This window comes from Choloepus didactylus, chromosome 9 (assembly GCF_015220235.1).
Source record: "Choloepus didactylus isolate mChoDid1 chromosome 9, mChoDid1.pri, whole genome shotgun sequence".
In the NCBI taxonomy this organism is placed as follows: Eukaryota; Metazoa; Chordata; class Mammalia; order Pilosa; family Megalonychidae; genus Choloepus; species Choloepus didactylus.
In genome coordinates, this window is record NC_051315.1 from 22086577 (window position 1) to 22099449 (window position 12873).

A 12873-nucleotide genomic window follows, 5' to 3' on the forward strand; every position below is an offset into this window, starting at 1 on the left:
GTCCATGCCCTTGCTGAGAATCCCCTTTCATTCACTGATGATGACCAGCTGTTTCTTTGTTTTTCATTATATTTAAAATAGCTGCTCTATTTTATTTGTCTGCCAATTCAAACATTTGTATCATTTTGGGATATGGGATATGTTTTTGTTGACTGCTTTTCTTGACTTTGGTTCATTTTTCCTGTTTCTTCACATATCTAATAACTCTTTTATTATATATTGGACATTAAATGATATGCTGTGACATACATACAACCTAAAATTTTCCATTTTATCCACTTTCAGATATGTTACCAGAATAAAAATAAAATAAAACATAGAATTATATAACACAAAGTGAACCATAATGTAAACTATGGACTAAGTCAGTAGTATAATTATTATAATATTGTTTATCCATTACAACAAAGGTCCGACACTAATGCTGAAGGTTAATATTAAGGAAAACTCTGTGTGTGGGGGAGGGAGGTGGCGTATATGGGAACTCTACTTTCTGCATGATTTTTCTGTAAACCTACAAGTGCTTTAATTAAAAAAAAAAATTACAGCTAGCATTTTGCAACACTAAAATGTAAAACAAAGATAGGTTGTAGGGACTCCAGATTTTGTTATCGTCCTCTGAAGGGTGTTGATTTTGTTGTAGCAGGACTTAAATTACTGATTTATCACCTACAAATTATGAAGGCTTGATTTTATGGTTCGTTAGGATGCTTCTTTTTCAGTTTTCCTTCTAGTCCTAGGAAAAATCCCGAGTCTTAGGCCTGAGGCGAGGGTCTCCTAGGATTTCAGTGGAAAGCCTGAAATGTTGACCAAACCCCTCTGACTTGCCGAGAGTCACACTTGGGCTCCCTCGTACTGGGCAGCAACAGAAATCTCTAAATACCTTTAGAGCTTTCCTTGGACTCTCTCCCACAAATACTCAGGGAACCAAGCAGGGCTATTGGATAGTTTATATGCAGATTTCAGGGCTCCCCTTCTATGGCTCCCCCTTTTGGAAATATCCTGTCTCAATTTCTAGCCACTCTGATTGCCCAAACTTTGTCCTCTTGACACCTCACACCAATAAGGTTTAGCATTTTGCTTGCACTCTTGCACCATCTACCACCCAGACTGGGAAGTCCCCTTAGGGGCAAAGGCTTATAAATCTGGTCTTATCCAGTATCCTTGCCTTTTTTTCAAAGATCAATAAATTCCTTCTAGTTACTGCCTGCTTTTTCTCACTCTTCAATCTCTTATTATAATTGTTGTCTGTAGAAAACTTATTCTAATTTAAACTTCCCTGCCATTGCCAATACCAAAACTCCATAGCTTTGTATGCCAGCTCTTTCTTGCTTTAGATTCAATAACCACCATTTATAAGTTGCCAAGGAGAGTATGATTTTGATGATGACTTTCTCTCTGCCTTGGACGTAAGGGTTGGAGAGTGAATGGATGATGCAGGTTGTCCTGAGCATTGCATGGCGGAAAAGATCATCAGGTAAAGACCTTTAGGTAGTAATCCTACAACCTGAGGATCAGGGCCTTCCAAGAGCTGACTCAGAAACCAATTACTATTCTGGGAATAGACTGCTTCCTGAAACAAATTCCCAGGCATTTGAAAACCTTGCTTCATACTAGGATGAGCTTGTATCCATGTATTTACTAGTGTTTTCTATTGAGTTGATGAATAGCATATAAGATTATGCCCATTTCTCTCTTAACTTCACAAGCTAATGTTCAGTGTCCAAAGTTGAATGGTGTTGATAGCAGGCATGTTTCCTTTCCAGAAACCTACAAAGTATTAGAAAAGATTATAAAAGAAAATAAGTTACAAGACATCCTGGTTTTTAGGTTGCATCCTTAGCCAAGGACATTATCTACCAGGCATAAGATACATGTTTTATGTCAGTGGGCATGTAGGTTTCATGCAACTCTGGATAAATGAAACGGGTGCTAAAAATTGAGTAGCTTTCAACCTTTCTTCAAATGTACCCGAGGGTTTGGTGTACTTGTGGACATTGTCAATATCCTGGGCCTTTAGCTTCTCTCTTTTTTTTTCCCCCCCTCTCTCTTTTCCTGGTACCAAGTTGTCATCTTAATTCTGAATTACCTTACAATTTATTTTTCCATGCTAAAAAAGTACGGGAGGGAAACCACAACCAAGCAACCAAAACAAAACAAAAAAATCAATCCGTATGAGAAAATGAGAACAAAAACTTCTCTTGATCACCTATTGATAGAACAATGAAAGCACTTCCTCATTGCCTAGGATGTCTGGGTGGCCAACTGGAATCCCTGTCCTTTACCAATGGCTGCATAAAGGCTCGTGACAAGTGATTTAGAAAGGAGCAGTGTGTATTTTGAAGAAACCACATCTATTTTTGGTGATTTGTACGGTCAAAATGACCTAGGAATATAACCAGCTTTCTCCCCACAGTTAATTCTGTATGTCTTTTTTCTTCTGTTTCAAGAAAGAAAAATAAATACATGTACATAAAATCTATATGTATATTTTTATTTTCCTTAACAAAAATCCAAGCCCAAAGCACCTTTGACAGTTTTAGAAGGGTATGGAATGTGCTTAACCCTGTTTTAGAAGAAAAATTGAACCACCCCTCATTTGAGGGAATGAAGAAAGATGTGTGTGCTCCTAAGACAGTTTCATAATGGTTTTTTTCCCTCTTCCATAAACTACCTGTAAGAAAGAGGGAACATTATGAAAGATGTGAGAGAGTTTTGCTAATTCTGTTTCCTTCTTGAGGCAAAAAGCTCTGACACTTGCCCAGGTCATGCAGCTGGTAAGTGAGAAGGGCTCATCCCAGCTGACATCTCTTAGAGGACAAAGCCCCTGCCTCCCCCAAGACATCATCATCACTCTCATTTTCCACCATTCTCACCACGGAGGTTGATGTCGTCCAGTACTTGAAAATACCAGGACACGTGTGCTGCTTTCCCTTGGCCCATTTTACACTGTCAGAGCCAGGCACATCTTGCTTCCTAATGCAGAGGCATCTCGCATGGTGGCTGATGAGAGAAGACAGTGTTCCATGGGAGGACTGGTCTACCATATTGCAAACTTAGGGCAAGGCTGTGCCCTATCTCCTTTATTGGAAAAGAGAATGATTGTAAAAATTGCCTAGGGCTCCAACTTGAGAATACAATGCAGTTTTGCCATGTAATCTTGAATTTTTAATGTCTGCCACCTACTTCCCAGTATATTTTCTTAAATCTAAATTGACAGCCATGGATGCATCAAAATATGTCAGTACTGCATCATAATTTTCAAAATATTATACACAGAAACTTTGTTTTTTCTGGTATGACACCAAAATAAGATTTTTTTGTTTTTAATGTGTAAAACTAGCATTCTCCCAAGTTAGTGACTGCAGAGCCCATTTATTGTAACTAGATACATATATAAAAACTCATATACTCGTGGATTATTTTGTGTTCCTTACATTGTTACTTAACTGCCGAAGAGCATTTTTTTTTACCAAGGAAATTATAGCGGAAATTAAGTATAAACTTGCAGAAAATGGCATTTACATAGAGAGGAATGTAGATTTATGCATAAAAACAACCCTGATTATTGAAATCACATTGCAAGCTCCATTTTATCTTCAATTCCCAGAGATAGTAGATTGTACCATATAGGCAGTTATACTATTCTATTCATTGGAAAATACTTAATTTTTTTTCCTTCTATAAATCCAAAGCATTTTAATCACTGACTAAATCTCATGCTCCACAAAACATTTTAATGTAAAAAATGAATCAGGGATGGGCAAGACAGACACAAAGAGTATATGGGCAGTAGGACAAGGATAGTGAACACATAGATGAATTGAGCAAGGGAGAGCCCATGTGTGGTGTTTCAGTGTGGTGTGGACAATCTCCCTTTCTTGGGGCAGTATTTCCCTCAGCTCTGAAGGTTGTTCAGGGGGTGACATGAGGGGAATAAGGACCAGGCAGGGCCCTTGCCATGGACAGGCAACTCAGATGTAAGAGAGCTTGCTTCAGGAAGAAAACAGAATTAGCAAAAAAGCTCTGACACTTACCCAGGTTGTGCAGCTGGTAAGTGGGAAGGGCTCATCCCAGCTGACATCTCTTAGAGGACAAAGCCCCTGCCTCCCCCAAGACATCGTCGTCACTCTCATTTTTCACCATTCCCACCATGGAGGTTGATGTCATCCAGTACTCAAAAATACTGGGCCATGTGTGTGCTGCTTTCCCTTGGCCCATTTTACACTGTCAGAGCCAGGAGCATCTTGCTTCATAATGTGGAGGCATCTCACATGGTGGCCGATGAGAGAAGACAGTGTTCCATGGAGGATTGGTCTACCATTTTGCAAACTAAAAAGAACAGATTTTATAGTTTTATAACTTTGGAGAACAATGCAGTTTTATTTTAGAAATATATTTGAGAATTTAAATAGGTACCAAAGAGGGTTCTGTGAAATGAAAATGGATGTTAAAGAGGTTATTTAAGAAAGTGGTAGAAGCTGTTAGAAACCAAAGAAGGCATTGGATATTCGTAATTGTCTTTATAGACCTTATGTTGGAAAAATAGCACTGATTTCCTTGCCAGTGAGAAGTAAAGGGTTGACTAATATGGCTTCCAAAGTCCCTTGAAGCTCTAAAACTCTTTGGTGTGTAATGATTACATTTCTGGCTTTTTAGATTAAAACCAAACACAACACAAACACTTCCTTTCAAGGTGCCCGTATGCGTCCCTGGGGGTCCATGAGCTCCCCACCCCTCCCACCCCAGCTCCTTTGCTGGGCAGGGAACTTCTTTTTACTGTAGGACCCTGGCACTGGATTGTGTGTACATGATTCTGTTGTAGCAATTAAATCACGTTTCTCATAGTGTAAATGTAATGCAGCCCTAAGTGAATATTTCCCAAACTGAGAATGACTGGTGAGGTAATTTTCAGCGGGAGACTGTATTTCACCACAGCCGTTCTCTGTCCGATTTACAACTCCTAAAGTAAAGGCAGCCGATGGAGGTTCTGGGCAGAGCAGAGACAGAGCCCGTCCCGGGCTGGGAGGGAGCCCTGGGCCAGCTCTGTGCTTGCAGGGACACTGTTTGCCCGGCCATCTGATAAGCTCGGCTACGTGTGCCTAACAGGTGTTCCAAGAGAAAAGCTTCTTTGTCCTCCAAACAAAACAAAATCACTGGAGACCCTTTATCTTTGGAGAGGAAATACGTGTGGGGTGTCTCTGGGCTGCATGGAGCCCTCTTTCATGAAGATGGTTATCTTAGCTATTGGCAGAGGAGCTGCATGAAGAACTTGAACTTGGTTTCCCAAGACGTCCTAGGATTTACAGACGGTCATGTTGTTTAAGGTTTCTGAGAGTTCAGGCTTAAAAACATGGTTTTTCTTCCTCTTTTATTTTTCTTTTTTTCCCCCACCCTTTAAAATATCGAGTGAGGGAACCAGATGTCCTTAACATATCAAATGTCAGTACAGTTCTAGATAAGAAGTTAATGGCACTATGTTCTGCAAGTTCTTAAAAGAAGTACCATTTCAAACCCTTGTCTTTGTTAAAATGAATGTACAGAGAAGTGAGCCTTGGCAAAGGAGCATTTCTTTATCATTGGATCCACTTTCACTCTGAAATGACTGTTTTTTGTTTCTTTCGAGCTCACTTGAAAACCTCTTGTTCTCTCTCGCTCTCTCTGTCTCCCACTTGCTTTCTCCCCATCCACTCTACTCCACTCCACTTCTTCTCTTGATCATTAAGTTTCTTACACAGGGTGGCACCGAAAAGCACGGCTGTGATAAGGGTTAAAGCTGACACCCAACTGCGGTCTTTTTTTTTTTTTTTTTTTCTTCCTTTTAAATTTTGAGTCTCTTTTAATGTAACTGTATTTCTGGATTTCTTTTGTTCAGCAGTTGAGAAGTGGTTACTACTATCTTTCCATAAGTTTGTAATATGTGAGTACTTATTGATCCGTATAGTTGATGATGCTTTTTGAAACACCTGACAGCATAGCTATGTTATATGTGTGCATTGAACTGGGCAGTTAAGATAAATTCCTCTTTTATAGTACCCAATGAACCTTGCATTTGATTTGTAAATGCCTCAAGTCGGTTAGCACGATTCATTAAAACCATGTCTCATAAAGCCATTAGTCTCTCTTAAATTCCAGTGAGGTCCAAATATCAGTAACACACACAGGAGACCGGCCACTGCCCCTCTTCTAGCCTAAGAAACGACTCTCGCTTCACCACCGTCCCTTCCTCACATTTTTCCTAATGTCTGATCCAAATTCCTTTTGCTGCACTTTGTGCATAGTCCAGAAGTTGGAATTCCTGGTCCAGTGATTCCAAGTGGGAATTCCTCCATCCTTTTTCTTCTGTGTCATGTTTTCCCCACTTCTCTGGAAGTTGGGCTCTTCGTTCCTTTGTTGCATTTGTTCATCCCTTTGTTAAGCGCACATGCGTGCACGTGTGTGGATATGTACACACACATCTGCACTTACAGAGTCCTCGGGCTGCCCAGGCATCACGTGAGCACCGGGCTGTGGCCCAGTGGCAGCTGCCCTGCTTCCGGAGTGCACTGCTCATGGAGGAGGCTCCCTGGAAACTGTGCTCTGTGTGCTGTTTCCTGCACTCCCTGCTTCTCCCCATGCGGGGGTAAGCTCCTTGAGGGCAGGGGCCCTGTCTGAGGACACCCCTCCGATATGTCAGTACATGGCCGGCCGCAGGCTTTGAGACATGCTGTTGAGGGACCGTGGCTGGGTTTGGCAGTAGATGCTGAGGGTTTTGAAGTTTCCTCTTTCCTTACTCTCAGATGAGTTACCATCCTCCTCATTCAGGAGGATGTGGTGACTATATAAATGTGATAATGTACATGACACCTCTTCTGAAAGGCACGCTGTTGTCATCCAGCTTCGTTTCCTGTCCCACGGATCACCCCGTTGCTAGTCCCACAATCTATGAGACCATCTTTACCATTTATTTCTGCTTTCTCTGCCCTGGCTCTCTTCCCTCTTCACTTCCTTCCTCAGAGGCAGAGAAAAGCATGAGTAAAAATGTCTTACCTGTCTGGCTCCATATCTCTTTGTCGTTGTCGCTTCTAAATATATATTTAAAATGCTACGGTCTCTCCTCTGTTTGTGTCTCTTTCAATACTTGCACGCGTATTTACAGTGTCAGGGGAGTTCTGGTGTCACACCTGGCAGGACTGCTCCACTAGTGGCATCCTTGCTGCTTCTGCTCCTGCTGCATGTGTGCATCCTTCCTGAATCTGAAGCATGTTTGATAGCAGGAAAAATGTTTCTTCTCTGAGATTATATGTGGTATTTGAGCACCCACTATATTGCATGAGTACAGACAGATGACTGGAAAAAAAAAAAAAAAAAGGATTTTCACATCTCAGTGATCTGCTTTTTCGTGTGTAGACACCTGTCTGACAATGCTTTAGAGTCAGTTCAAAAGGAAAGTTTTCCACGAAAGACCCTTTCAACATGGGTTAGTGTGGGGGTAAGGGGAGAAAGTGAACCTAAGCAGTACTAAGAGCTGAGCTTCATTACTTAACACTGAAATCTTTTATTTTTTTTTTCCTTGTCCCTGCCCCATTTTAAAAAATGGCATAAGGGAGAGCTTGGAGTGAGCAGGGAGGAGTACATTCTAGCAATATATCCTCACGGAATCCTCTCTCCCTCTTCTGAAGGGGTCTTTAGTAGAGTAAGCTCAGTCTCCCCCGAAAAGCAGTAACAGTAAGAACCTTTTTTGGCCTGAATTGTTGTTTCTTAACCAGACGTAATTCAGAGGCTCTTCCAGAGGTAGGCAAGTCCTCTGTGGACACAGAATAATAAAAACGTGATTTATTAAGTTTTCATCATTGCTGGGATGTGAGTGTCTGACGGGTCATGCTGTTCTTGGGAAGCAAAACAGGGCAATTCTCTCCAAGAAGGACCGGGGAATCCTCACATGCCGTGAGGTTCTGATCAGGTTTCCTGTGATCAGATCCAGGGAGCAGCTTGGCCGATAAAGGTCTGGGACTTCTTTTTCTCCCGCCCCCTGAGATTCCACCTGATGAACCAGTGGCTTTGGACGCCCGTAAGTGTCTAACTAAACAGAGTAGAGAAAATGCCTCCTGACATGATTACATTCCAGAGGAGACCCTGTTGAATAAGCTGAGATACTGCTGGTGGCAGGAAGAGTGAAAACCCTGCCTGTCTTCGTTTCCTGGGGCTGTTGTCAGGAAGAACCACAGCTGGGAGGCGTGAAACAACAGAGGTGTGTTGTCTCACAGTTCTGGAGGTCTGAGGTCTGGAGTCTGTAGGGGAGAGCCCTTCTTTGTCTAGTTCTGGCTGCGGGTGGCTTGCCTGCCATCCTTGGACTCGAACCTCTGCCCAGGTCTTCAGGTGGTGCTCTCCCCTGGGCCCGTCCGTCCGTGTCCCGCTCTCCCCTTCTTATAAGAACTCCAGCCCTGCTGGCTTAGGACCCCCTACTCCATTTCACCATCATTTTAACTAATCACGTCTTCAAAGACCCAATTTCCAAGTAGGGTCACATCCACAGCAATGGGGGTTCAGGCTTGAACTTGTCTTTCTGGGGGACACAGCTCAACCCCGACCCCTGCCCCAAAGCTGCGGCAGCCCCGAGCCTGGAGTCGTCGGGCAGTGGGGCAGGTGGGAACGTGCGCGGCTCCATCAGTGGGACGGCACTGACCGAGGGCCTGGCAAAGGCACAGACGTCCTCACCCTCTAGGAAGGGAGGTGGACAGGTATAAAGAAAGAAAAGAAAGGGAGTGTTTTGTGTGCAGCACAAGGAGGGCAGCACTTGAATCCTGGTGCAGCAGGAGTGGGGGATAAAGGGAGGTGATGCATGAGCCGAGTCTTAAAGGAGGGGAGGCTTTGGCAAGGGGGGAAAGGCTGCTGAAGTGGGTGAGGAGAAAGGAAGCCCCGGCACACACAGGTCTGTTGGAGCCAACTGCACCCCTTCGTTTGCGTATCGTCTTTGGCTGCTTTCAAGCCACTGCAGTAAGTAGAGTTGGTTAGTTATGACAGAGAACTGTGTAGCCTGCAAAGCCTAAAATATTTACTATCTGGCCCTGTACAGAGAGTTTGCTGACCCCTGGCATGACATATTTTTATTCCTTGAAACTTTTCATAAAGAAGATACACACTGTCAGCAATGGAGCTTTTGCATGCAGGCCTTCATGAACATATTAGTTTATTTTACAGCTGAGACAGAGGAAAGGCTCTTGATGTTTTTCCTAAAGTGTCTGATTGCACTTTACCAACCCCAGGCTGTTGTATTGGAATCTCTGCTTTTTCGTATTTGCTTGGTAAGTGTTGCCAGGCAAAATCAGGGTTAAAAATAGTGGTAGGGGTAATTGTCACTGAAAAATACTCTCTATTCTTGGGTGAGGCTGTCAATTTGTTAATGGCTTCTGGAATCACAGGCAGTAGCTGACTGTCCCTTAAGATTGGGAGAAGGGGAGCTGTAGGGAGATCTCCAGCTCAAGCCTGAATTTCAGGAACACTGAGAATGTATTTCCAGAAGGGGCTGTGCATTTGAAATCTTGCCTTGCTGGATAAAGCCAGCAAGAGTTGTGTGGAATTAAATAGCAAATGCCAACTTGAAGCACCTACTGTGGTCAGTGGTAAACATCAGCTGTTGAGTGCCCAGCCATACTCTTGACAGAAGTTAACTTATTTCATTATCCTAAGAGGTGGTTGATATGGAGCTATACTCATTCCCATTTTACAGATCAGAAAACAGAGGCTCTGACAAGTTAAGTACCTTACATTTTAACTACTGAAGGATCCTGTCTCCAATTCAAGATAGGAGGATATTGATTTTCATGCTGTAATTATCCTTTGCAAGTATAACACTCATTGAAAACAATCAAGAGGTCAAGAATTTCTCTGCTTCAGAAGAACTGATTTTCAAAGGAGGAAGGTTCAATTAAAATCTTTCTTAGCACTAATTTCTGTTTTAGTCCCAGGAGTCACTGATACTGTTTAAAACACCCCCATCAAAGGGTGTTACAGTTTGGGATCTAATTTCTGCCTAGGGCTTTGTATAGAAAACTGTGGTTAGTAAATAATGGTGATGTTTTCCAAGCATGCCTGGAAAATACAGTAAGTCCAAAAAGAGAAGCATGTAAGTTTAGAGTTATCCTAATTTCTAGCTAAAATGATCGTTCCTGAGCAAACACCTGATCATTTAATTCCTCCTGTTAAGAGCTTTCATAGCTCTGCCGTGACTTCAGTATAAAAGTTCACAGTCCTCATTATGGCTTCGGAGGCTGTCCCTGTGAGCTCTGTCTGCTTCTCCTGCCTGACTTCCCTTCTCAGCTCTTCATACCCCTTCATTCCAGCCAGAGCCTCCCTGCCTTTGGAACTGCTGCAGTTCCCTGAATGCCCCTTTCGCTGGCTCACTCCTACTTCATCTTCTCACCTCAGCTACGAGGTCCCTGGACACAGGAAGCTTTCATTGACCCTTATGGACCAGGTGGGAGAACTTCCCCAGTCCTGCCCTGATATAACGTCAACTACATTCTTGTTTGACTGTTGAGTTACTTGTCTGTTGTCCACCCCTAGACAAGATGCTTCTTCAAGATATCCTTTTGGTTTTGACTCTAGTTATAAGGAATGGGGAACCACTTGAGGTGGGTAATTAGTTTATCATGAGGAAATGTTCTAGTTTGTTAGTGCTGCCGGAATGCAAGACACCAGAGATGGATTGGCTTTTGTAAAAGGGGGTTTATTTGGTTACACAGTTACAGTCTTAAGGCCATAAAGTGTCCAAGGTAACACATCATGATCAGGTACCTTCACTGGAGGATGGCCAATGGGGTCCGGAAACCGCTGTTAGCTGGGAAGGCACGTGGCTGGCGTCTGCTCCAAGTTCTGGTTTCAAAATGGCTTTCTCTCAGGACGTTCCTCTCTAGTTTGCAGTTCCTCAAAAATGTCACTCTTAGTTGCACTTGGGATATTTGTCCTCTCTCAGCTTCTCTGGAGCAAGAGTCTGCTTTCAATGGCCGTTTTCAAACTGTCTCTCATCTGCAGCTCCTGTGCTTTCTTCAAAGTGTCCCTCTTGGCTATAGCTCCTCTTCAAAGTGTCACTCTCAGCTGCACTGAGTTCCTTCTGTTGTCAGCTCATTTATATGGCTCCACTGATCAAGGCCCACCCTGAATGGGCGGGGCCTTGCCTCCATGGAACTATCTCATCAGAGTTATCACCTACAGTTGGGTGGGGCACATTTGCATGCAAATCTAATCAGCACCAAAACGTCTGCCCCACAAGACTGCATCAAAGAATATGGCTTTTTCTGGGGGACATAATACATTCAAACCAGCACAGGAAATATTTAAGCCAATGAGAAGACCTTGATGGAAATCTAAGACTGCGTCTGTAAGAAGCCATACTCACGTAGTTCCTCGAGGCTGAGCAGATCTTCTTGGGGCTCCATGCTCCTCAGTACCCCAGCTCGAGCAACCCCTCTTTCTCCTTCTGGCTTCCTCTGCTCATGCACAGGTTCTCATGAAGTCAGCTCATGACTTGGGCTTGTCTGCATAGCCCAGAAGCCTCCCCTTCCTCCCCAGCCCTGGGGACCCTCAGAATCTCATGGATTCATTTCCCACCCCACACTTGTTTGGTTTCTCAGTTTCCCAATTGCGAATTTCAGAGCCAGGACTCTGGTTGGGCCTAGCTCACCCTTTCAAGCTGGACCATGGTCGTCACAGGTCTCTGACCACCCTGCAGGTGAGCTGTCAAGCGGGTGGGTTCCACCGATCCTGCCTCTCTGCGTAGAAGGATGTTAGGCTCGTGTTTCATAAACTTCATGGTATCCTTTGTTGTGTTCTATCTTTTACAGATATCATTAATGGCGCTCAAGAAAAATGTGTATTGCCTCCTATGGATGGCTACCCCCACTGCGAGGGGAAAATCAAGGTAAGGTGGAAGAGATGCATGTTCATTCCCATCCTCCTGGATCTGCACCAACATGCTCTCCCCTCCCTTCCCCTCCTCAGTGATGCAGATGAGCAAGGGAGCCCTTTAAGGCCGCCGTTTCAGGGCTACTTCTATCTGGCTGGTTTGGGGCGGTGGTCATGACAGTCCCTTCTCTGCTTGTGCCCACTCCAGGTGGTTCTTCAGACAGTAGCTCCAGCTGGTCAGGCTGAAAGAGCCTGCACCTTTCTAGGCACCCACTGTGTTTTTGAAGCCACCTTCCTTTCTCTCTTTCTCAGCCTCCAGTGGGAGATCCTTCAGGGACATTGACAAAGGGCTGCTGTTATTTAATATCCTAACTCCTCTTTCTGCCCGTCCCCAGGACCCTGCTCTGGGGTCTCCAGATAGTGGTTTAAATGTCACCTCTGAATTTGGGATTGAATACCCAGAGGTTCTTGGCCATCCTTTCAGTCTTAATAGCATTAAAAAAAAAAATCCTGTTTGACCAGCTTGCCCTTGGGGTGACCCTTCCCTGCTCTGTAGTTTTTGGAGGAGAGTTTCAGCTTAGGTCCAAGTTAGTATGGAGAGTCCAAACCCTCGAAGCATTAGCATCGTCTCCGTTTGGGATCTCTGTGAACGCACATTCATGCACCACCCCCCTCTGGGTTCCAGGGTGCTGTGCAATAGACTGGTGGACCTGGATTTCTTTGGGGAGAAGGGATTTAGATGCAAGGGATCCATTATGCTCTCACTTTTGATAAAATTCTCTGAGCGCTGCCTCTCCTGGGCCCTGCCCCGTGGCCTCTCTCCAATGCAGGCACTTCGTGTGGGTCACCCTGTTCATCCCCCTGAGCTCAGTGACTCCATCCCTGGGGTCTGGAGGCCACAGCTTGAGCCATTTGCTCGTCCTCACCCTGTGACCCTCCCCTGCCTGCCACAGAGGTGCAGGAGCACCTGGAAAGGACCGCTGAGTGATG

At 44.1% G+C, this 12873-nt stretch overlaps 1 protein-coding gene across 5 annotated transcripts in view; it reads left to right on the forward strand.

The window, feature by feature from the left end:
- Positions 1–12873, forward strand: part of MGAT5 (alpha-1,6-mannosylglycoprotein 6-beta-N-acetylglucosaminyltransferase) — a 367093-nt gene that overhangs the window by 207964 nt on the left and 146256 nt on the right. For all 5 annotated transcript variants that reach the window (XM_037850477.1, XM_037850476.1, XM_037850478.1 and 2 more), the window contains one exon: positions 11823–11899. In XM_037850477.1, coding sequence (XP_037706405.1) covers positions 11823–11899 — 77 coding nt within the window. The remainder of the gene's footprint in view (positions 1–11822; positions 11900–12873) is intronic.